General features: G+C 27.5%; 3 protein-coding genes across 6 annotated transcripts in view; 2 read left to right on the top strand and 1 right to left on the bottom strand.

Moving 5' to 3' along the window:
* Nucleotides 1-4,490, top strand: part of LOC111035897 (serine/threonine-protein kinase BRSK2) — a 106,353-nt gene extending 101,863 nt beyond the window's left edge. Inside the window, exons 13-16 of one of the 3 annotated variants that reach the window (XM_022317719.1) lie at nucleotides 495-675; nucleotides 808-980; nucleotides 1,402-1,464; nucleotides 3,614-3,722. In XM_022317719.1, the coding sequence (XP_022173411.1) occupies nucleotides 495-675; nucleotides 808-980; nucleotides 1,402-1,443 (396 nt within the window). In that variant the 3' untranslated portion in view covers nucleotides 1,444-1,464; nucleotides 3,614-3,722. Of the gene's footprint in view, nucleotides 1-494; nucleotides 676-807; nucleotides 981-1,401; nucleotides 1,465-3,613 lie in introns of all 3 variants that reach the window. The other 2 variants (XM_022317718.1, XM_022317720.1) reach the window with 2 other exon arrangements.
* A 7,089-nt stretch (nucleotides 4,491-11,579) lies between these two features.
* LOC111035898 (ubiquitin fusion degradation protein 1 homolog) lies at nucleotides 11,580-15,754 on the bottom strand. Of its 2 annotated transcripts, none has more exons than XM_022317722.1 (7): nucleotides 15,357-15,567; nucleotides 15,211-15,294; nucleotides 14,939-15,040; nucleotides 14,751-14,865; nucleotides 14,535-14,689; nucleotides 12,238-12,795; nucleotides 11,580-11,698 (listed from the first exon to the last, which is right to left on the bottom strand). In XM_022317722.1, the coding sequence occupies exons 3-7, from the start codon at nucleotides 14,939-14,941 to the stop codon at nucleotides 11,624-11,626; spliced, it is 906 nt and encodes a 301-aa protein (XP_022173414.1). In that variant the 5' UTR covers nucleotides 14,942-15,040; nucleotides 15,211-15,294; nucleotides 15,357-15,567; the 3' UTR covers nucleotides 11,580-11,623. The 2 variants fall into 2 exon arrangements, with proteins under 2 accessions (XP_022173414.1, XP_022173413.1); XM_022317721.1 differs by lacking the exon at nucleotides 15,357-15,567 and adding an exon at nucleotides 15,646-15,754 and having other exon boundaries at nucleotides 11,604-11,698.
* A 130-nt stretch (nucleotides 15,755-15,884) lies between these two features.
* LOC111035899 (ribonuclease P protein subunit p30-like) lies at nucleotides 15,885-23,199 on the top strand. The gene is made up of 8 exons (XM_022317723.1): nucleotides 15,885-16,070; nucleotides 18,736-18,884; nucleotides 20,375-20,449; nucleotides 20,534-20,602; nucleotides 21,804-21,998; nucleotides 22,055-22,122; nucleotides 22,518-22,597; nucleotides 22,664-23,199. Exons 1-8 carry the CDS (start codon nucleotides 15,995-15,997, stop codon nucleotides 22,720-22,722), a joined length of 771 nt encoding a protein of 256 aa, XP_022173415.1. The 5' UTR covers nucleotides 15,885-15,994; the 3' UTR covers nucleotides 22,723-23,199.
* Nucleotides 23,200-25,686: the final 2,487 nt, after the last annotated feature.

The raw sequence follows: 25,686 nt of genomic DNA, 5'->3' as shown, positions 1-25,686 counted from the left end.
CCTCTACAGAAGAAAGGCGTTTATAGATTTATAAAAATTAAAATCAATTATTATAATTATCTTCATTTAATTCAAAAATTGTTGGTGAAAATTCTGATGGATTTGTTCGCTATTAAATGTCACCAATGAGTACCAATGCCCTATTTTGATCATTATTTTAAATTTAAAAATATATTTCTATTACTTGTTACTTATTCTGACATTAGAAAGTAGAAATTTAAGAATTGTAGAAACCTGGCTAGGTAGGTACCGTACATAGTGCTTATTGTTCCACGCTATTATGTCATCATCGTTCATTGGTCAATGGTCTGTGTGTACTTACTTGGGTGTTGGGTCTATTGTTGCTCGATATTTGAATGAATGCTAAACCACCTATACATGTATATTATATAAAGTGTACCTAACCAATTCGCGCGAGCTTCATAAACCGCTGGCCAAGCGATTGACGTCGACGGTTCGAAATCATGTGTTTTTTATGTTTTTTACTTTTACAGATTTCCGAGTTGAGCCACACCGTAATTAATGCGCTGTCGTTCCGGGTTGAATACAGACGTGGATCCGGCGGCACGGCGATGTTTCAGAGGCAAGTGCGATTCCAAATTGATTTATCGGACGTCACGAACACGCATTCTCCCAGGGATTATTTGTTCGCCATTATATTCACGTTGCACTCCGGTAGGTATCGGTCGCGGTCCGCGGCACTATTATTGTTACCTGCGACCTGCCTATGATATATTGTACAATTTAATTCGGTCATAATACGTAAATATACATTTTGAGACGTTGTTATTTCGCTGTGCGACACAGGTAATATAAGACGTTTCCGGAGGGTCTGCGAACACATTCAGACGCAAATGTGCGCGAGGAAAGCGCCGTCTTCGCCTCGGGCCACTAGAAAGTTTAACACGGACTTATCGGAAAGCTCGAGTTGCGGATCAGACACGTCCGAGAGATTATCGCCATACGTAAATATAAGAAACGTAAGTCGAAATTAAAACCAGCCGGTAACCTATTGCTGCTGCCGTAGTTCGTGTACGACGGCCGTTAATCACACGCGGCGCGTCCTATAATAATATATTATACCTGTTATACTACCCAGTAGCTGAGCATACATAGAGTTGAAATATAATTCGGGGCGTTCGCGATTTCTTGGGAGATAACGCTTATAACTGATATTTTAAGAGCGCCTGTACATATCGATCGCTCGACATAAAGTCCAACCATACTATAATGTAATATAAAAATAATATTATACACCCAGGGATTCTATTTTGTGGTTATTATGTCGCACCGATAAAAAATTTGTTTGGATTATACGGCGGCGGCGGCGTTATACGATTAGGATAGGTTGGGTGAAAAAGTTATTAGGTAAATCGTTTATCGACGGTGTTTTGTTTTTAGGAGGTTTTATATCCCGCTAAAATTCCAGCCACGAAGACATGAAAGACAACGTCACGCCAGAAAGTAAACGACTAAGATATTTTTTTTCTATTAATTATAACTTTTGAATATTAAATTCGATTTCGCTATACTGATAAAGTGATAACCATTGTATCGAAAAGTACAACAATTTTATCAATATCAGTATTATTAAAATAGTAGTAAGGTACCTATTATAACGCAGTTTAATAATATTATGATTATTTATTTATTAATTTTACGAAATCTTTGATTAAATTTTGTTTAAGGGTAAATAAAAAATAAAAATATTAACGTCAAAATGCATTAAAAAAAATATATATTCTTTTTTTTACTAATTAATCTTTCAGTGGCAACTATAGGTTTCAATTAGCAAATCAAAAGAGTTGATAGTTGTTGAATAAAAATATGAAATCATAGAAAATCATGTAAATGATACCTAATCAAATCATCCTTAATAATAATAATAACTTGTAGGTATTAAATATTTGCACTATGCAGTATGCAGAACACATTTTTAGATTCTGTGAACAATTATGAATGTATTAATTGCACTAATTAATTTAATTTTTAATATATTAATGATATGTGTGTTTGAAGTCACTTTTTAAAGTAGATAAAATGCTTCAATTTTTCACTTCAATTTCTGAAAGTTAGTTAAGTTGGTACTTAAGTAAAAATGTCCCTCTAATACTATTCTTTATAATTTTTTAAAGGTTGATCTTTTCGAACGAAAAGTGATGAACTGATGATATCTATAATCTATATTATATTTTAATATTTTACATTAATAATATCAATTACAATACAATATGATAATACCTATAGGTAATAAACAAGAAGCATAATAAGTATTAACAGACTTATTACACTTTGTAACATTAAAAAACTTTTAATTCAAAATCAATTATTCAAACAGAAAACTTAATTTATATAAATAGTAGATTGTACCACAAGTCAAAAGTCTCAAGTTGACGTTTTAATCACCCAAAACCGACTTAAATATTGTAGGTAGGCACCTTTAAATTTGACATCTTGATCATTTTTCGGATCACGAGTAACAAATAATATATTGTATGAATAAAGTTTCAAAAAATTCAGTATCAATTTTGAATATCAGTTTGTATTGTATTAGATTTAATGAAATACAAGTTTCATTTGAGCTTAATTCATCAATGTGTATTATTCCATTATTTATCATACATATATATTATTTATATTATATACATTCACTGTAGAAAAGTGGAAAACCCGCTGAACTGTATTTTGACGTGAATATCAAGTGTATCTATATGTTATGATTGAACCACATTTTTCAAAGTTGGTATCTCTAAAGTATGTCTGAAAATGAGTTCCAAAGTTTCAAAATAATATGAAACTTTATTATTTATGAATGATGAGAATTTGTTATTTTTATATTTTTTAAATGCAAGATTTAACAACAAAATAAAAATATTTTTGCTTACCATTAAAATTTTGGGCAACCTTTCAACCTTTCTGCAGCGCCACCAGTCAGCAACCCTATATAGCACGACTGAATAAACGAGCAACCCACCCTCAAATAAATGTCTCACACTCGACTTTTTCGTCACTACATCCTTTTTCAGATGTCTTCTCATTATTATCCTCCCTTGTAGAGATATAAAATATGATATTGTGCATTTGTACCTGTAACTGATGCAGCAATAGCGAGCATACTTGACGTCCCTTTTCTAGTGAATATTTTTTAAATTAATCTTTTTATCTCCCTTGAAAATCGTCTATATTGTATAGCCAAGAGAAGAGCGTCATTATAATATTCTCCAACTTATAGTGTGGCGCGGGGGGGGGGAGATTTATAGGGGGTGAGTACCGAGCCCTATTTGGCTTAAGTGAAAACTATCGAAACGATTAATATTTCTACCTTTAGCGGTGGAATTCCAAATGGTTTGGTAATCGATGAAAAAATGGTATGTCGAAATAAAGTCGTAATAAATAAATTATAATATTTCTGACCCAACAGTTTCACTGCTATAATATTGAAATCGATCACTTTACTGCTCCTCCCCCCCCCCCAACCAACCAAAAACTCAGAGTTTGGGTACACCGGTATAGGTATTGCCTCGTGAAAAATAAATCGAAACGGAATTGGCTGCGGCCGATATCGCGCGCCTCCTTCGATCGATTGTGTTCGGTATACGTAACGATGTTTCAGGTCGAATTGGACAGAGACGACAAGAATAAGAGACTGATCAGCCATCAGGACGGCAAAGGCGGTTACTGCATCCCAAACAGCCGGCAAAGGCGGCGGAGTTCGAGTCTGGCCAACAACAACAACTTCAACGGCAGCAACAACAATTCCATGGCCAACGCGCCGGCGGCAGCCAACGGCCGCAAAGAAGCGCCGCCGCCGACGAGATCCAACAGCGAGACGAAGCCGGCCGACGGCGCCTACATATCGGTATCGGGATCGATGTCTTGAGGCCGACAGCCATAAAATAATAAATATTACTATAAAAAAACTACCTATTATATTCCAATGTTTTTCGGATCGTCGCACGCCCGGATTAAGGGACCCCGTGGCAGAGTGTGGGGGGGGGGGGAGGGGCACGAGACTTGACATTTTTTTAGAGGCCTCTAATATTGTTCGCCATACTTTCATAATACTGTAATCATTACGTACCTATGCGCGTATTAAATATTATATATAATATGCGTAAAAGGAAATACTCAACACCTTCAATGTTTGATGTGAATAAAAATATTTGTTTTAAGACAAAACATGGGTTTTGAAAATAAAACACTCAATACTTCTAAACTTAGACGGTATGACATAAAAAAAAAAAAGGCCCAACAGCAGCTAGAAATAATTTTTGGAATTGAATATTAATATGAGTTATACATGTTTTTATGTCTTGTGGACACGAAAATACAATATTATGGACGATGTTTTTATTATTTCAAATTGGGGCCTCTAAACAAATTGGCCCAGGTACCTCAAAATTCTTAGTCCGGGCTTGGATCAGTGAACATGTCGTATGTATTATTATAATGCGTAGAGCGAAATTCCGCCGGGTTACTGTAAAATATTATTATTATTATTATTATTGTATAGTCGATAAAATTAATGAAATAAAAAATGATCGATGGCCACATGGAATCTGTTGATGTGATAATAATACCATAATTATTATTGTTACTTAAACATGTGTATAAATCCAAATGCCATTTGACCATATTATAATATTAGCATGTGTTAGGTATAATATGTTTTTGTATTGATCGTTTATTATTTATGCTTAGTGCACGAGCAACAGCAACTTATAATTATTATTATATATAATATTTTTATTGTTTTCGTAGGTAGTCGTTTTAGATTCTGAGCGGGAAAATGCTTATTATTACTGTATATTATTATTATTATTATTATTATTATTATTATTACTATGTATGGTTATTGTACTTATTATTGTGATATATGTTGTGTTTTTATTTTTGTATTTGTTTTGCATAAAAGTGCTTCATTATTTTTGTGGGGTTGGGGGCGGGGCAGTTTAATTGTGATGAGAGTTTTGCCGTTTTGGAAAATGTGTCATGTCAACAGTGTGCGCCGCGTGTATGTCCGTTATCTAGATCATACTCCAATGTATGACAATTATTCGGGTTTATCAGCTGTATTTATATTATTTAATACCAAATAAATATGTATAAAAGTATCTATATTATGATTAAAAAAAAAGATTTTGCTATTTAATTTTTCGAACATAAAAAAACCGCCAAAACGACTCCGCTCAGTATTGTTTTTTTTTCATTCTTTCTATGTTTTTTTTGTTTGAATACGATAACGATATCGTTTTATAAATTATTACATTTAATAGTTTACTTATCCTAACGGTACATCCAAAACTCTGCTTGGCCTGAATGCCGATATGCGCTTTTTCTTTCTTGTATCAATCTGCAATGTTTCAAAAAAGAGTAACCAAATTTTTAAAACGTCATCATACTTGGTGTAGGCGCGTAGTTCTAATCGATGAGCAATGAGCATAATATTTTCAATTATATAATATATATTTTATATGAACAGAAACTAAAAATTATTTATTGTTTTATTGCTGTACTTGCTGCAATTATATAGCATATTTGTTTTTAGAGAAATATTGTAAAACGGTCTGTGTAAATCAAATTTACGTATTTGACATATTCGCTAGAATATAGTATATTATCGTATATATATCATGTATTAATATATAATATTTTATTATAATATATTTTAACAATAAAATATATAATACATAAAGGCATGACCTCCTTCATAATTATAGATTTTTTCTGCTTTCTTAAGTCCTTCGTTATACATACTTATTTTATCATCATTCATCATTATTATTATTATTAAATATTATTAACATTTTAGCTTTAGCTGCAGCCTGTGACTGATTTCACCATGCATCCATATCGATGTACATCATATTTTAAAATTAGTCAAATTGAAAATATGTTGAGATTGAGAAATGATAATATACTCATATATACCTATATATTATTATGAACGCTTCATACCCGACTTTTAAAAATATCGCATCGATTTCTGAAATTTATTTATTTATTTTTTATGATCTTATTAAATATCTCTTCGTGACATTTATTAATCAATTTGTTTTATTTTTAGTGAGGTACGTAATACAGATATAGGTGTTTTATTATACTTGACTATTATATACCATAAAAATATGCATTTCAAAAATGTATGAAATTACACTATTTTTTTTCACTATGTGATTTTCCATCAAAATATTTTGTATGTTTGTTTACAAAAAAAAATGTATATTAACGACAATGATATTTTTCGATTTTTGTTGTACGCTTATGCCAACATTACATAAATATTACAAGTTTTTAGCAAGCCAAGTCCATACGACCGAATTTGAGATAAAAATTTTTTTTAATGTTTCAGAGTGCCTTAAGAGTGTTAACTAACAGTAATATAAATGCTATAGTTCGAATAAATATAACATCTTTTTAAAGCTAAAACATATTATAATGTAATATAGTGCATAGAAGTCAACTTTCTAGCACAGACTGGAATCCCTGTTTTTATGTTAATTTTGTCTGTTACCTATAATTGTAATGTGTAACATTTGGCCGACGTCCATTTTAGTTTTAAACTATTCATGTTTTATGTATTACAGAATAAGGTACTATAAAATATAATAATATTGATGTTTATTATGCCAGTATGGCAATATGGTTGTAACAAAACTACAAATGTCAAATACATATTATACTTGTTAATAAAAAAAAAAAATAAAAAAATGCACGTGTTCGATTTTTTTTACGATATAGGTACAATAATATTACACATAGCATACATATTACGTCGCAGTGCTCGAATTGGTGGTGGGACGCGCAGGTGTGCTCCCTCATATTTTTTAAAATTATTTTATTGAGGTAGAACACGATTCCGAACGGTTGTTTTATCGGCAGCACCTTTTTGAATACCAAACTCGGCTGCGAGCAGTTTTACTTACCATAACTTTCATGCAGTTGTAACTCACAAATAGTAATATTTAATTTTATATTTTTTTATTTATTCTTTATAAACGCTTATCATTATCATGTAGGAAAATTAAATATAATTTAAAAAACATAATTATTAAAAGACACGATTTATTGTCAATTATTTTAAAAATGTAGTGATGAGAACAAAAAAAAAATTCAATAAATATGACCAGTTCTTTATAAAGAAGTTATACTTAAACTAGTCAGAAGTTAGTAGTTACCCTAGGTAGGTATAGTTTTGCTGAAAACCCTACAGGGCTACAGCACAACTTTTTCGATACATGTATCAAAAAAAAAAATAATAATTGAATGTACATTTACAGAACTTACTTATTATAAAATATTTAAAATGGTGTTGAAATCCAATAACTGGCAAGAAAACTTTATTACACGACATTTATGCGACAGACGAGAGTGTTCTATGATTGGTACGTCTTGGTCAGTTAGATCAAAAATCCATAATTTGAAGATTTTGAAAATATAAAGACACAAGGTATTCTTCAAAAATGGCTTCTATATTAGTCCCCACATAACATACAAACTTATAATGGACCTTTAATAAATATTTAATTTGTAATGTTGATCATTGAATAAATGTTGAGATTTGATTCAACGAAGNATGATTGGTACGTCTTGGTCAGTTAGATCAAAAATCCATAATTTGAAGATTTTGAAAATATAAAGACACAAGGTATTCTTCAAAAATGGCTTCTATTAGTCTGTCACTTTTAATAAAATTGTTATATGAAACTTTACAGACAGGCTTTATAACATCTAAGCACCCTAACTTCTGAATACAATTACTATTCGATATAGTGGCAAACAATGTGTGGTTGAAATAAGCTATACAATATAAGATGTCCAATACTTTTCTCATGCATATTTAAAAATGGGTACGAATATGACATATAATATATATTATGTAGGATTCGCCACCCATCGACACTAAAATGTAAGATGCACTTCGATGACATCACACAAGTAGGCAGCCTATGTACTTGTACGCGGCTATATAGCATAGGTACCTTGTGTACAATTTATGTTGAATACTCGTTAAATTCATACGAGTATAAAACTGTACACTTGCAATAGAACAGTTGAACGCAGTGAGTTGGTATTCAAAATTAGCCTTCGGCCAAAGTTAATTCGATTAACAGGAGACGATCTATACTAATACAGTAATATGCATAATAATTAGCATATTTAATCTAATATGTAAATCCAGTTCAATATACTACCTAATTATTGTATGATATGTATAATAGTATGCATATGACGGGTTTCGTATGTTTTGTCAACAATCAACATATTATACCTACAAGTTACGGCACAACACGTTCATTCACCAGGTACTTTTGACGAGATTCCATTGATTTAAGTAATTTTTAAACGTATATTAGGTATGTCAAATATAGGTAACTAGTTGAATAACAATAATAATCCACATATTGCTATTTGCTATACCTAATTTATTGTATTGTACAATTTAAATTATAATCTTGCTCGTTGGCAGTAACTACCTACTTACTGCTATCGCTATACTATTTTAAGCATTCCATGATCATTGAGCATAAACTTAAAGAATTCATATTAGGTACTCAAAATGTTTAATTTTATTACGTCGTTCTATCAGTTATGTGTACATAAAATAAAAATATTTTCCAGGACTTTAAAATGTTATTTTTTTGTTGGCGTTCACATAGAATTGTTTGGTACAAAAACTATTTCTGTAAGATTTATCACAATATTTGAAACAAAACATACATTTTGTTGGTAATTTATTAACTATGTATTTATTATTTAATCAGGAATTTTTTTATTATTATTTTGTTGTAGTCACATTAATAATATTACGAATATAACAATAAATATATTATAATTAGTTTTTCTTAACCATCAAAAGTTATTCAGACATATTTAAATGCTTTTGATTTCTTTTGTTTTTAGAGTAAAAATGACAATTATCTCCTCGATTTTACCTAAATATTCTTACGTGAACATAAAATAAAGACATTTCTAGATATGGAAAATGTTATTTTTTGATTTTGAGTGGAGAGATCATCTGTGTTGATTTTATCATGTGTGTCTGTTTTTTTTTTTTGTGGCTGTGTACCTACATAAAATCAGGGATTATTTTTATGTACTCATAAGAAGATTTTAGGTACAATTGAATAATTTTCATTTACTAACTAAAACAAAAGAGATCTATGACATTTAAATATTTTTGTATAACTTCAGATGGTTAAAAAAATATAATAATAAATATTTATTTATTTATCATTAACATGCCTACAATAAAATAATAACAAAAAAAATTTGAAAACACATTAACTTCCCTCAAAAAAAAAAAAATAGATTATTTTTCATTAAAAATAATGGAAATAGCGTTTCAGACCACAGAATTAAAATATTGATGACAAAGATAGGGTTAATTTTATGTGTCTGCAGAAGCTTCAAAGTTTGAAATCATTAGTCACAAAAATATATTACTAATTGAAATATTCATTCATGGTATAAAAATTTTAATTTATGTACGCACAGAGAAGAAAAAAGTATTTAAAATAATATTGTTTGTAGTATAAACTTTTAAGGTTAGTTTATTTAAGGCCATCATATTTTTGTATTAACCAAGAAATTATCTATACAAGAATTGTATTTAAAAAAAAGTACAACAAGATTCTGTTTGAAACTATTGTAACGCATTAATTAGTTATAATGAGCCTATAATTTCTGGTCTCACTTAGTTCTCTTTTTCAGATTAAATAGAATAACGTAATTATGTTTCTGAAATTCTTAGAGGTTACAGCTCTGAGCTCAAGCATATCAGCACTACTAAATGTATGAATGTATTTTATAATTAGTAACAGATCGCGACAAGTATGGATATATAACAGGATGATCTGACATTCTGACATATCTAACAACTGATGACAACTTACATAAAACACACTAATAAGAAATAAATTAACTCCATCAAAAAATGATTTTAATAAAAGTGTTAGTACTAATTGAATTATTCTATTTGACAAAATCAAAGAAAAGTTGCATGCCCAACTTACCATTGGTAAATTAAAATCCTGTTTGATTTATTTAACATTTATTATATTTTCTATAATTACTAATGATTAATGATAAGTATAATTTATTTATGGGAATTCTAATAAAATAAGTATGTTTATTTATTATTATAATTACAGGGAAAATATCATAGAGTATTTGATAGAGTATATCCTTGTGAGTCAACCAATTCAATTTATATTTTAGTAAAAAGACATCAAGCATAGCTGAGAAGAAAGGGAATTTAACATTTTTTATACCTCTGGACGATACTTTTACAGTGAGATTAATATATCGGATAATTTTTGTAACATAACACTCAATATAGTTATACCTATTAATTATTACTACTACTAACTATTCAAGTAGGTACCTAGTTAATCTGTTATATCATAAGTAGGCCAATTATAAGTATTCAGTAGCTAAGGATTAAAATATTTCCAATCCTAGCTGTCCACTAATAAGTGCCATAAGTGACTATTAATTTAAAGTGACCTACTCCAGCTCTCATTTCAAGATTTGTGGTTATAAAAGAGTATCAAACCATTCTCCATCAGAAGTTTTTTGGTTCCCATTTTCATTTCAAATGTTCCACACTTCCATTTCTAATAATTAATTAATAACTAATGGCACAGTCCTGATGCTTAAAATGTAATTACTATTTTATTTTATAATTTCAATAATTAGACATGAACAATGAACATGTTATAAAAAAATTACCACTAAGCTAGTAAATAAAAAAAAAATATTCTATATGGATGGACAATAACTGAGTTTTCTAAATGTTCTCAAATATAAATGTCACATGATGAAATAATATATATAATATATATATATATATAAATAAAAGCATTTTAACATAATATATTCGATTAAATTACATATTTTTTATATTATATAATATTAATGATACAAATTATTTATAACATAGATTGTAACATATAATGAGGATTAACTATCATAAGATATTATTTTTGAACTCAATCAGCAAAATGATGGAAAATCTTCTATATTAATATTATAATCTTTAGCATTTTAGATATATTATTATTATTCCATTACATGTAATTTAGAATCCATAAATTGTATCATCTTCAAATCAGGTTACGGCTATAGTTCTATATGAATAACATTATGCTATTTTAAAATGTTTTATGTTTTAATATTTGTTTAGTTAAATGCAATTTGCTTGAGTCGTATTTTTTTATTCTCATGTTTTATAGATTATATAAAATATAACATTAAATATTAATTATAGAAATAAGTGGTTTATTATTTATTGATTTGATACTAAATGTAATGTTTAACGTAATATTTGTCTCAAACTAGTTAATTTGCTCTGTCATAACCTATATAATGCATTAATCACTGATAACTTATGTGAAAAAAAAACAATAAGCCGTATGAAATATAGAAAATAATATTATTGTACAATATTATGGTTTCTAAATTTTCCTACTTTTACTTTGACAATTATATTTACAATAAATGTATTAAATAATTATTTTTAATTATTAAAAAATTATCACCTCGTTAAAACCATTTAAAATTGAATTACTCTTATATTAAAAATTAAAATTTGTACATGCTTTGAAATACGATTATGGTACTATTTTTTTTTTTTTTTTGTTTTTAGTACTGATCCGGAACCCGCAAAAGGCTTAAATCCTTCTTGATTTTCATCCTGAAATTAAAAATATTAAGTCATTTATTTAAACTTGTAGTATTCAATTTTACTACAATAAAATAAAATGGTATGTTTATTTCTTTTAATGATAAGAAATAGCCATTAATATAACTCAAAAAATATTTTTATTAATACACTAAAGCCGCATTCACAATATGATAAAAACTGTGATAGTTGCTGTCGTGAAAGAACTATCAAGTATGCATGATAGTGCAAGAGTGAAAAAGTAGATAGTGAGATAATACCAATTGAGAAGTTTGTACGATGACAATAAGCGGTTGCAAATGTAACTATGGCATTTTACTATCATCTTGTGACAATGGCTTTAATTCCACAAATGAGTGGTTATTAAAGTGACTGATTTTTGATCAGTATGCTCAGACACCATACCCACTTTTGGATCAGTTGTAACATCACATCACTTATGTATTTATCTTATATATGCACAGTGAAGACAGTATCAGTGTGAAACAAATCATAGGATTTAATTTAATAGAATTATAGTTATTTGTATATTTAAATTTATTAATTATTACCTCTTTGTCTTTATTCACAGACCGGATGTTCCTTATAAACTGTATAGTTCCTATATTATAATCATAATCTGGAATTCCTCTTTGGTACACTGCTCTAACTTGATTCGATTGATCATCAGAATTGTCTTTCTTTTTTTTTCCATCTAGTCGATTTCCCGAACCTTTGAACGCTATGAACCCTGTTGGTTCTGGCATTAAATCAGCAGGATCAACCATCATCTCTTCTTCTGCTGGTTTTTTCATATGCGTAGGTTCCTGATAACCAACTGGTGCGGCAAATTCAACATTCATATCACATTCAATGATACTAACAGCGTTACCCGGTTTGGTTTCTAACACACACATTTCATAAATTTTTTGATTGTACTTTATTGCTATTACATCACCAGTAGTCAGACAAGCAAAATTGCGTAAGCAATTTTCCAAAACAGCCTTTGGGTTTGTGATATCTAAGAATTCAGAATTTTGAGGTTGAAACTTTGAAAAGGTGGCTACTTCTAATGAAACACTTTCAACTTGCACCATATCTCCTTCATCAAGCAATATGTTTTTCATCATCTAAATAAAAAAAATTGACAATATACNCTGATTAATGATTACTTTATTACCTTTTTTTTAAGAGGATGTTAGCGGTATATTTGTTTTCTTTCAGATTCTAGTCCAACATAAATAAAATGCATTTACCGAAAATCATTTTTTATGATTTTTGAAAAATTGGAAAAATTAGCTATTACACAAATGAGAATAATATTTTTGAGGGTTTGATGAATCGCTAATACATTTAATATTATTTGACTTAAAAATAAAATTTTTTTGTAAATTTAAATGGATATTAAATTATTTTGAGACAATATTTAGACAAATCGATATGTCATGCATTAAATAGTATTATTCTTTATTATTTTTTTAACGGGTGATTTTAATCTAAGGTAACTCAAAAATAAAAATATTATTTTGGGTGAATGTATGTTGCTTATAGAGAGAGAAAACAAACAGAATACTGACAATCCTCTTAAATTTAAAACTTATATATTAGTAGATAGTTCCGGAAAAACGGTATTTATGATAACAAACTTATCAGTCACAGACAAATTTTTGTCATGATGCGCATGCGCAGGGACTAAAAATTCACAAAAATTTACAATAATTACTGTACTACTGGGACCTTAATTTATCACTAGTCCCGTACAATTTTTTATTTGTTTTGAGTATCATCATTGTGTGTAGATTTAATATGAGCAGTGTGGAATCTCAACTAGATTTAAGTATAATATTAAGCAAGATGTATATATATATAGTCAGACGCGGACTGGTAAAAAAGGGCGCGGGATGCTACATAATTTAAAGGGCAAATAAAACAAATTTTAAGTAATAGGTTATTTATAAAATATTTAAACATTTTCTTTTGTTTTAATAAAATATTGTAAATACGTTAAAAATGTAAATAGGTGCCAAATTACAACAGGAAGGCAAGGTTAAGAAACTGCAAACTTAAGGGTCAGTAAATTGTGATTAATTTTTGCCCCCCCCCCTCCCATAACAATTAGAGCTAAGTTCCTCTTATAAAGATTGTGTTAATAATAAATTAAGAAAGTATATTTAATGTATATAAAAAGCTGCTCAAACTAATTTACCTATTTTCTTATTGGCTACCTACTTTAAATGTATTCTTTTTTCTTTATGATTGTTATAGTTATTACTTATTAGTTATTACATAAATAATAGATCTACATCTACCTACGATTTTATCAGAGAATTTTAACCTTCTCCTTCAAAATTCAGATTAATTTTTAGGTGGGCACATTTATACTGATAGGGGCAAATATATTTTAGGGCAAGGGATGCTGTAGCATCCCAGCATCCCAGCCAGTCCGCGCCTGCATATAGTCTTGTAAAATATACTTTTTTAAAGTATTTAAATACAGATGTAAATACTTATTTTGTAAAGTAATTAAATTACATATTTCAATAATCAATAAAAAAAAAGTATTTGCACGTAGTTTCAAATTGTTTTTAAATATTTTTTCACCTTGTAAATTAACTAAGCCTGCCTTCATGTTTTATACCAATTTTATAGATTCATTGGAATAATATCGAAAATATTCTTAGTAATAATGAATCTATGTATTTTTTTGTTTAAAATAGAATAATGAAAACGGAATCAATGGGGCTGTCCAATAGTGGTACAAATTTGTCTGTTCTTGCTCGTTCTATACTAACAGTTCAGTTTTTAACACAAATACTTTTACTCAAGTATTTTACAAGACTGAGAATATATAAAGATATTTAATTATTACCCAATAAGGAATATATATTTTGTCTTCGTCTGCAATGAACTCTAATACACCACAATGTGTTTGTCTGTTGGTTTTTTTATTAGTTAGCTTGAACAGCATCGGGTAGTTGATATTTAGCCGGGTCAATATATCCAGAGCAGATGGGGGCATTATAACTGAAATTATTGTGTTAAGAAAAATTTTAATATAATATACAAAAATAGAATAGTGACTTACTTTTTCCACCACGTTCAACATCTTCTCGTTCGGTTCCAGGAAGCATTGACACTGACCAGCATCTGTATGTCGTGTTGAATGGCCGGAGTATATCATTGAATAAACTCAAGGAGAACTGAAATATATTTAAATTAGATCAACCACAGTTCAGAGCATGCACCATGATCAAAAATTAACAGTTTAATTACCATTGTATATTCAGTTGATTGTTGTGGATTATTGTCGATGATATATTATTATATTATAGAATGTTTTAAGTGCGGTCATTCATCAACATGAATACTTATTACCTAGTAAAAATGTGAAATGTTAATGTGATGCATTATATTATAATAAATACAAATTGTGATGTGAAATCATGAAATGATAGTCACCACGGTTATCTGAAGAACTATTATAGATAATAGTAGATTCTGCATTTTTTGACTTTTATAGATAATAGATTATCTGTAAACCTTACCTGATGAAGTTTTCGTGTTGTGCGCCCAGCAGTGTAGCGATGGTGGAAACCAATATGCATACAAAACAAATATTATATAACTACCTATAACATAACATATTAACAATAATTATAGTATTTTGGTATTAATTGAACCAACTACAAACCATCAATATTAAACATATGGATACGACATTCCTATTTTCATTACATATGCTTTTTGGTGAATATAAAGGAGAGAAACGATGACTCAGTTTTCACTTATAAAGAAGCTTCCGAGTGATAAAGAAACTATCAAAAAAGTCAACAAGAGTGAATAGAGATGCAATGACGTTGCGTCTAACGATGATACTAGTCGTGTTGGCCAACAGATTTTTATACAAAGCCGCATCCATTAGTTTAATATTAATGGTACAAACACATCAAATTTAAACTATTGAATGAGTAAAATAATACCTATATAGTATAAATTATTTTTATATAAAATATGTAATCGTACGGACTCTCATTGATTAATCATTTGTGTGGACTGCCGGACTAGACGCTGGAACGTTTGGAAACACTATCATATTGCGTCTATTATACTCAATAATGCTATGGTCATCGTGGTACAAATGTACTATGTGGTTTTTGATATCAATAATTGTGAACGACAATAACAGATAAGTGATAAACTGATAACGTAATAACGTGATAATCGCTAACTTCGTCTTTTTCAAACTAAACTGGCATTAAAGAAAGTCTCGCTTTGTAATTTATTATTTTTGTTATTGATCAACCATCGTTTTAATGTCATGAAAAAAAAATGAAAACGCCTAATGGATACTGTGACCTGCGCGTAGAAAAGGTGAACGATGACATTATCCATGCATACATTGAACGTGAGTATGATAATTTTTTTTTATTCATCCCAAGCAGATGCCATGATATATATATATATATATAATATAATAGTGTTAATAAATATAATATATGTCGGTGTTGTTGACTAGACCTATTTTTTTGAAACGTATTTTTTGTCTTCAATACATCAATAATATAATGTCAGCGGAACCAGGTCCGTTCACAGAATCATGCAAGTGGCCCTTTTGTTGTTTAAATTTTATTTCAGCATATTAAATATACATTCTTTTCACAAAAACGTGCTAGTAACTTTTATAGTTGCTACACTTTCGAATTACCTAATGGCTAAGGTGGCCATAGTACATGAACCTTTTCATAATGGTGAATAGTATTAATTAATTTTTCTTTCGACAAAATTAAGAAAATAATATAAGTTTGACAAGTCATTAGTCAATAACCATGTATTAATAGCTAAAATATTGTTACCGTTTGATTTTCATCGAGAATTTTTAGTTTCCAGGGAAAAATAACATTTAGTTTTACCAAAAATAGACTAAAATCCAAACCAAATGCAATGTTCTAAAGTAGACACATCACTGAATCATCTTAAATGAAAACAGAATCATTGCTCTGATGTCCGAGTGAATTGTTAAGTCATAAATATGACTATACTAAAAAAAAGGTCGATCGCGGCACTCAGCATGTTATAACACCACAACCAATTTATATTAAGTATTTAAATTAAAAGAAAATGGTGCTTCTTGATTATTTGGCCCTTAGGTCAATTTTTACCCGGAGGCCCTCTCCCTCTAAACACAGTAGTTAGGTGTAAGTACCTTAAGTACCTTAAAATTAAGTTGACCTGTTACTAAAATGTTACTACAGTACGTTACTAACGTAAGGTTTATTTTAAATAATTAAATCATGAATGAAACTATTAATATGTCATCTAATTTATTTTCAAACAGATATCATAGTTTATAACATGAAATATAACAATAATCGAATATGTAAAATCAAATATTCTTTTTTGTTTAATTCAATGGTTGCCATAGGTAACTAATCTTTTTATAGATATTAATAAAATAATTATTATTATTGGATATAATTTTATGTATTGTATTATACTTTACAATTAAGCCTAATAAAAAAGCTGTTCTATATAAATGTAAAATTGAGTAACAGCAATTATAAATGAGGCTAAGTGTATGGATTATTTATTTAAATACAAAAAAATACTCAATTAATTTTGCCAAAAAAACAATTTGGAATATTTCAACAGAACAAAATTGAAATGATAGATGGATGTATTATAATATATCCTTTAATAGATGGTCAGATAATATAGATGTTATTAGTCGGGTAGTATCTAAACTATATGAATATGCATAATCCACAGTTTTTGTTCTATATGTACCAATAATATTATTTTTTGGGATCCCGGTCAGTTCATAATAGTATAAAAATGAGAGCCATGAGTAACAGCTATTGTGTATAAAGGCAAAGTGTATGCCTGAGGTTTAAAAAATCAAACATATAATTTGACCGATCTTGACAATTCAAGGAAGGTTTAGACAATAGATTGAAACTATAAGTTCGCTAAAAGTTGGCTTACCCATTTATATCAAAAATAAAATCATAACTGCATATTATTTTATTTCTGCTTGCAATTTGTTATACGTGAGAAAAAATACTTACCATTTAATCGGACTTTTTTTACCTTTTTTTTATAAAAAGCAGATTGATATTTTAAACTTAAAATTCACCAAAAAATAATATATTTTCTAAACATGTCTATAACTCTAATATAGTTTCAATCAACATTAATCCAAATTAAAAAACTTTTTTGAAAAGTTGAAAGTTATCCAAAGTCATCCCATAAACCGGATGATTTCAGACCCACTAATTATGGTTTAAAAATGAGTTCAAATGCATATTTGATGACTCTAGACAACATTTAAAATTTTTTTAAATAAAAACATTATTTCAACTTTTAAAACAAGTAAAATAAAATAAAAAAACCTAATTTCACCCTTTTAAACAAATACAATTAAAAAAAAATATTTTTAAATATTTTTCAGCCAATATTTTCAAAGGTTTTGATAAGTTTTTTCTAAAACCGAGATGTCATAATTTTGGTGGGCACGTCCAACTATTTAAAAAAAATATTTTGCCATGGTCTAAAGTGAGACCAGTTTTTATTTATTTACACTTGAAAATTGATTGAAAATCCAAAAACATTAGAAAAATTGAAAACATAAAAATATTTCAATACCTAACATTTAGTTTAATAACTAACAAACAAAAAATAATAATTCACTGTTATATTCTGTAATGTACGCATGTTATGAGTCAAGATATGATAAACAGTTAACAGTTATAAACATATAACATAAAACAAATATTAATATAAATAATATTTGACTAATAAAATACCTATATTATTTGTGTGCTTACATACTACATAATAAAAAATTTACCTCCAATAAATAACAATATCTTCTAACCACACAGTATTATAACATAATACTATCATAGCTTGTAATACCCATCTTTACCTGTACATTTTTTGGATATAAACATATTAATTAACTATTGGTGAATCATAATTGAATATTTCATTAATAGTCTCCTAATAAGAAATATGTTATTATTAGTTGCAGTATATGATTGATTTTAAATGTTAGGAATATTTATTCACAGATGGGTATGCTTTGATCGCTGTAAATACAACAGTGGATTGTTCATTACTAGGCAATGGAAATTCAAACAAAAAAAAAAGAAAATTTGCTGAATGTAATGATGAAATTGTTGAAGAAAAAGACTGGGTGCCTACACCCAAGTTAATAAGCGTGAGTTTGGTGATTTATTATACGTAGAATATTAAAGATGGTATAAATTATATAAACTTTCTTTTAAGGTGCCCAGTGTTAATGTAATTTTGTCATCTAAAATTCTAAAATGCACTCGTCAGTCTATTGGAGTAATGATCTTATGCTGTGGAATCAACAAAATTTAATATATATATTTTTTTTAAATATTCGAGGGAAATATTCTAAACCATTAAACACCATTTTTCAGTATTTTATTCTTAAACTTTGTAATATATTAATGTGTCTTTAAAAATAAGACAATTTTATGCTTTTTTACTTTCGTACAATTATTTGAAATAAAATAAAAGTTAGCTTTAAAAAGTCTTCTCTTAGATAAAAAATATTGGTCAAAATCTTACAGTTCTATTAAATCTGAGAGTTTTTGTGAAGTCATTTTTGTTAGTATATAATGCCCTATATAATATAACCCCCTCCATAATTGGTATGTATTTGGTGGTTGGTTAGTAGAAAAGTATCATAAAAAAATTTAAATGTTGATAACAATAATTGATTCTAGGGCCACTTAGCCAGTTTCACATTATTTACTTATAGTATCTGTATTTAGTATTATGTTTTTTCTCTTTTATAATTTGTTTTAATAACTTCCCATTGTAATATGTAAAATTGCTGATTCGGGTAAAATAAACAATAATAATGATAATAATTTATATGTTCCGGAGGACAATTTTAAAGATTGGCACTGTTCTCCTTAATTATATCATATATTTCCATCTGTTGTCTACACTTAATAAATACAATTATTATTCTAATATTAATAACCTAATTAACATTTCTGTACTTAAAAGACTGAATGATAATGCCAGGATTTGTAGTTAGACAGGTGAAATTAATGGATTATCCTCCATCTGTTAAAACATGTATACATTGATTAACAAAATCGTATGAATGATTTATTGTGTTATATACAATTAATCATGCATAAATAATCGGAGCTGATAATTTTTATCTTAATTGGCATTATTTACTAAACTATATTTGTTTACAGGCTTATAACATTACTCTAATTACATTTATACTGAGTAGTTCCTAAATAAATCAAAAAATCACAATAATACAAATAAGCAGTTGCAATAATAGTAAAGTATTATAATAGCATTGTAAATTCAATATAGATACTAGTTATGGCTCTTTAATGGTATTATTGTATATCGTTAGGTTAAAATTTCAAATTAAATATCATATCAATCACTTCAGTTCACTCTACTGAACTTCTGTATTTTAACAAACAACTTTTTCTCTTAATTTAATGAATTATTGACATGACTTAAAAATATTTAATTAATTACATTTGACACATTCAAATTAAAGTAAAATCTTCATTTAATGATTTATGTTACAAAAACCTCAACTTACCTTATTTGGTTGCTTATATAATAATACAAAAGCTTACAGTTTATAATTTATAGTTTGTTTTAAAAGTTAAATGAATGCATTACATTTTTATTTAGAGTAATGACTCCAAATTAACTATTCTGAATCGGTTAACCATTCAAATATCAAATATTGGACAACTGCAAAAAATTGTGAGTAACAAAATAAAATAATGAATATGCTTAAACACATATTAACTACTAAAATTAACTAATTGTATCATTTTTGGATTGTAGTTGAGTTCTCAAAATTTCAAATTGTTTAACATTCTAGCAGTAGAACCATTGAATGATAAAGTTTTTCAGGTATGAATATTAAGTCATAATTAATAAAGAACTATGTTAGTAATTAATATATTGCCTTTTGAAGTTAATATTTATTAATTAGCACTTAGTTTTTAGATAAATATAATACATCAATTCAATCATATTATATAATATTTAGGCACATATCTATAAATTTGAAATGAGAAGGGGGCTATATTTATCACAAAAAATATATAGTTATAATTTTAATACTTTCATAAATATAATAAATTACAGTAGATCATAATGGATAACATAATAGACAATATTTGTTAACAGTATTAACAATTTTATAAAAAAATCTTTTAATTTCTTAATTTTGAGGCATATTAGTGGCGGTCAAATGTTTTTGTCAGGGAGAAATTATTATTTCTAATTTTTCAACATGCACTATTTGATTATAGTAAATATAATTCATAATTATCAGCTTTTAAACTTTGAAATTAAGGTTATGAGGAATCTATCCCTCTCATAACCCCACTTTTGACCGCCACTGAAGGGTATGTACTATTTATTGTATAAATAATTAAATAAATAATGTATAACGTATAATATAATAGGGTGCTTAAGCTCCTAAGCTAAAGTTACAACCAAGTTGTTATGATAGTTTTTTTTTCACTCAAGAGGACGCCACATAGGCATTTATTGTCTTATAAATGTGTGTTACATAACAAATTTAAGCTCAGATCACATTTAGCTTTATTAGTCAAAAAATTAGAGTGAATCAACCTATTATGAAACTTGATGTGAAGAACATAATCTGTATTTATACATGGGTTTTTTATGATAGTTCAATTTTTTAGCAAGTTTTCAGTGTATAATATAGTCCAAATTAAAAATGCTCATGTCTCACTTAAGACTTGAAGTATTGTAAAAACACCACTTACAAATACAGATTATGTACTTACCATCAAGTTTCATAATAAGTTGATTCAATTGAATTTTGTAAGCTAACGAAGCTAAACATTTTTTGGTGAGGGTAAACTTCCTATGTTACACACTTATAAGACACAGACAACAAATGTCTGTGTAACGTCAACTGAATTGTTCAATAACCTTGTATTTTTTTTCTTAATTATTCTAGATAAAATGATTGAAGGAACATTTATTTCAGTTTTTGCATTTATACTTATCACATTTGTTTATTATTTAAAATTTTGTTATAATATATTTTTAATAATTACTTATTTTAATTTTTTAGGACATAGTCACTTCACCGTCAGTTGATATAATAACATGTAATATGAAAACATCTATAACTCCAAAGGACTACACAATCGCAGTTGAAAAAAACATTTATTTTGAAATATCCTATTGTCCAATGTTATTTAATTCTAATACACGTCAAGATACTTTTACTTTAGCTCACCTACTTCATATTAAAGGAAAATCAAAAGTAAATTTAAATATTTAAATTTAAAGTCATGTAATTAAACTTTTCGCCTGTTTCAGAACCTTATAATTACAAGTGGGGCAGCTAATAAACTAGATATACGCAATCCTCATGATGTGATGAATTTGTATCCTTTGATAAAAGTTTAAATTGAATGATAGATTAAACATTTTAAAAACTTTTTGTAGTATTAGAAACAAATTTTCTAGAATAAAACAGTACTCAATATGAACCAGAATAGCAGGTCTTAAAATTAAATTAAAAACATTAAAATTTTAAATTAATATGAATTAGTTATATTTATATGAAGCATATTTGTCCATTTCAAGCTCTGGAATTAAAATAAAACATTAACTTATCTTTCACTAAATCAATATTTTATTTTTATAAATACACATGACACTCAAATTTTTTGGTATGTCAATTTATCTTTTGTAAACTAAATTAAAAAATTACCAGTGCAAAATGTGTGTTTTTTGTAATTCATTAATTTTATTAAATATAACTTGACTTGGAATTCAGAGGTATTTTACTAGGTCTTTCAAGAAAACTATCGACAAAATCAATCACTCAAGGATGTTATTCTATTATTTTGAAGAGCTGTATGTTTCATCATTTACTGTTTTTTTAACATTATATTATAAATAACATAAACTTATGTATTTCAGATGGTCGAAAATTAGGAAAGTCTGCAATACATTTGAAACCTGTGAACAACAATTTTTAATATTAAAAAAAAATTTTGATTATATTTTAATAATAATCATTAGTAATGTATTATTATTTATAATTTATAATGTTGATGGTTTAATTAAAAAATTATGCTATTTATATCTTATAACTAAAAAATAGCCAAATTATTAAGAATAACACAAACTATTTCATTGGTACACAATTTGATTAAATAGTTTTTAGAACTAGTATCTGGCTATAAATGATGTAAGTTTAACTGTAATATTCTGATAGGATTATTGAATACAACACACACACTATGCAACTCATTGATTTTTAAAAACATAAATAATTATAGTTGGCAATTATATTGTTGAAGTTAATTAGTAATTCAACATAGAAATCAGTCTTATTTGAACCAAACACTAATATAGTTGTTATGTTATAAAGTTGTTCCGTCCGCCGTTGCCCCTGTCAATTTATTTTCCTTTTTGTAAATGTATTTGTAAAATAAATGTAAAGGTTTATCGTATTTCTACTAATTATAATTGTAGTATGATAAGTAAACTATGCCATCTGCAGTGCTGGATCTAACTACTGTGCCGCTGTAAGCATTGAATGAACTGCCATCTTTTTACAAACATTCTTTTAAAACTTTGTTTTATTAATTCTTATTAATCAAAAAACAATTCATTATGGAATATTATGACTTAGGTTTTTACTAATAATTTATTTTTAAATATTCATTGATTACTGCAATTATTACAATATTATGTTATATACCTAACTAATTATATTAGTAATCTAAGTATTAGATATTTGTTGCTCCTAAAAAATTTACCGAGGTATTAAAAAATTGTCTTTTTAAGCACGTGCTTATATTAATGTAACTATATTAGTAATCACTAGCTAATCATTATTTTAATTTGGACAGTTAAATGATCTTTCATAGTTTATATTATGTTACTAAAAATTTTAAATCATATTTCAAGAGTACGATTTCATACTTAATTGAAAGAAAGTAAATGAATTATATTCATCTTATATGAATATACTTGTGACTGTATTTTTGATTATATTTGCACACTATGGACTTAGTGCTGAAAATTGAACTAATTAAATTATTTTAATTTATTCAAATTTTAACTTTAAAATTACACACCCATAAAAATCATTCTAAGGTATTAAGAATTAAGATTAACTCTTTTTCAGTCCAGACATTTTTGGAAATTGCATATTATTGTCTAAGATTCAAAGACCAGAATATTTTTTATAATTCCCTCCACCCCTTGCCTCATATAATACAATCTGTATATTTCCTAAACAAATCATTTCCAAAAAAAATAATAATCAAATATAAAACTAAATATTCACTCAGTAATTAATAAAAATATTGTTTTTGCATGAAATTGAAATAAGGAATTATATAATTGATTTTTTTTTTTTTTTAAGAAAGACCAATTTCCTTAATTTAATAAATTTAGTACACACTATAATGTAAACTATATAGGTAGTATCTTGAATTTATCGAACGTAAGTTATTTATTAAAGTATTCTCATTATTATTATATTCTAATTCAAAAGTGGGCAGTTTCTCTTTTACTTATTGCTCTATCACTGATGAACATTTAGAACAAGAGATGTAACAGAAAGGAATTTTCCAAAAAGAAAACAAACTCCATTGGGTTGATAATACTATAAAAACACCATCAATGTATTTTTGTAATCGAACACTATCTCTGAACTTATTTTCTGATACTTAACTTGAAAAAAGCAAGTGAGTCGCTTTGCTGTAGAGGTTGTCGCTCTGCTGTAGAGTAGACTACAAGTTTGTCACTGTAATGGATGGTGTTAAATTTGAATTAATTGATATAAAATCATTGTACACGAAAAACAGTTCTGTCATAGTCTTTAGTCATTAAGTATATTTGATGATATTATTTTGATTAAAGTAATTTGTTTTACTACTATGCATTATAGTACTATTATCTACTTTAGTAGATTTTATTCATTTTTGCCAAAAAAATGCATTCATACAAGTCATTATCTGTATGGAATATAATAAATTGCTCTAAATGTTTGATGTACAAACAAATAATATTGTTTAATTACAACAAAATAACTTAAATCATTATTTTTGGTTATTTAAATTGTAATTTCGTCTACATTTGAACATAGAACGACAAAAAAAAAGTGCTACTCTATTTTTAGGTTTTTATGGTTACAAAATAACCTACATGGGTGAAACCTTGTTTTAAATTTTCAACCCTTAACCATGAAAATTAAAAATTTAAAAAATTTTGACTTTAATATTATTTGTAAATTTTGAATGATATAAATCTTGTCATGAGTTTAAATACTCATAACCTCTTTAAAATTAAAATATATTAAAAGTCCATGAGAAGCTCTCCGTAATAATCTCAACTTAAATTTTAATAAGAGGTCAATTCTTTCTAATTTTTAAGCTAACTGAGCTAAACGTGATCTGCTGAGCTTAAAATTTGGTATGTTATGCACTTGTAAGACGGTTAGAACACATGCAAGTATAACGTCCTCTTGATGTCAATGCATACAATGATTTTAAATACAAGCAAATAAATATTCTTTGATTTAATAATTTTGTTTTGACAAGCGTGTTGAGTGTAATTACCAATTTCCAATATTTTGGTCTTCTAAAATTTGGATCTAGTGGGTACTTTTAACTTTGGGTGGTCAAAAAAAGAAAATATCCATTACTTTAAAAAAAAAAAGTGATAAAAATGTAAACAAAACAGCTTGGGTATTACAGTTTTTGGAGAAACGTTGAAGACAGTTTCAGTAGGTACCTACCTACCTACCTACCTATTGCGATACGATTAGCGATAATTACTATAGGATTAAAAACTGATTGATACAAGATTCCTCAAAAATGCAGAACGCTTAAGATGTTCATGTAATAATTTTAAAACATTAAAAATGTATAAGTAGATTTTTATTTATACTTATCCATTAAAAATTAAAATCCCAAGAAAAATGGATA

The sequence above is a fragment of the Myzus persicae genome, unplaced genomic scaffold (assembly GCF_001856785.1).
Source record: "Myzus persicae strain clone G006 unplaced genomic scaffold, MPER_G0061.0, whole genome shotgun sequence".
Classification (NCBI taxonomy): Eukaryota; Metazoa; Arthropoda; class Insecta; order Hemiptera; family Aphididae; genus Myzus; species Myzus persicae.
This window is presented reverse-complemented; position numbering and strand designations above follow the sequence as displayed.

Excerpts from the sequence above, each read along its gene's own strand:
- LOC111035898 (XM_022317721.1), bottom strand. Across the intron at positions 14,690-14,750 it reads TGTTGAACGTGGTGGAAAAA|TTATAATGCCCCCATCTGCT; the intron begins GTAAGTCACTAT and ends CAATAATTTCAG. Across the intron at positions 11,699-12,237 it reads CTGTGAATAAAGACAAAGAG|GATGAAAATCAAGAAGGATT; the intron begins GTAATAATTAAT and ends TTTTAATTTCAG.
- LOC111035899 (XM_022317723.1), top strand. The coding sequence starts at position 15,995 with ATGAAAACGCCTAATGGATACTGTGACCTGCGCGTAGAAAAGGTGAAC. Across the intron at positions 16,071-18,735 it reads TATCCATGCATACATTGAAC|ATGGGTATGCTTTGATCGCT; the intron begins GTGAGTATGATA and ends ATTTATTCACAG. Across the intron at positions 20,603-21,803 it reads TGAATGATAAAGTTTTTCAG|GACATAGTCACTTCACCGTC; the intron begins GTATGAATATTA and ends TTAATTTTTTAG.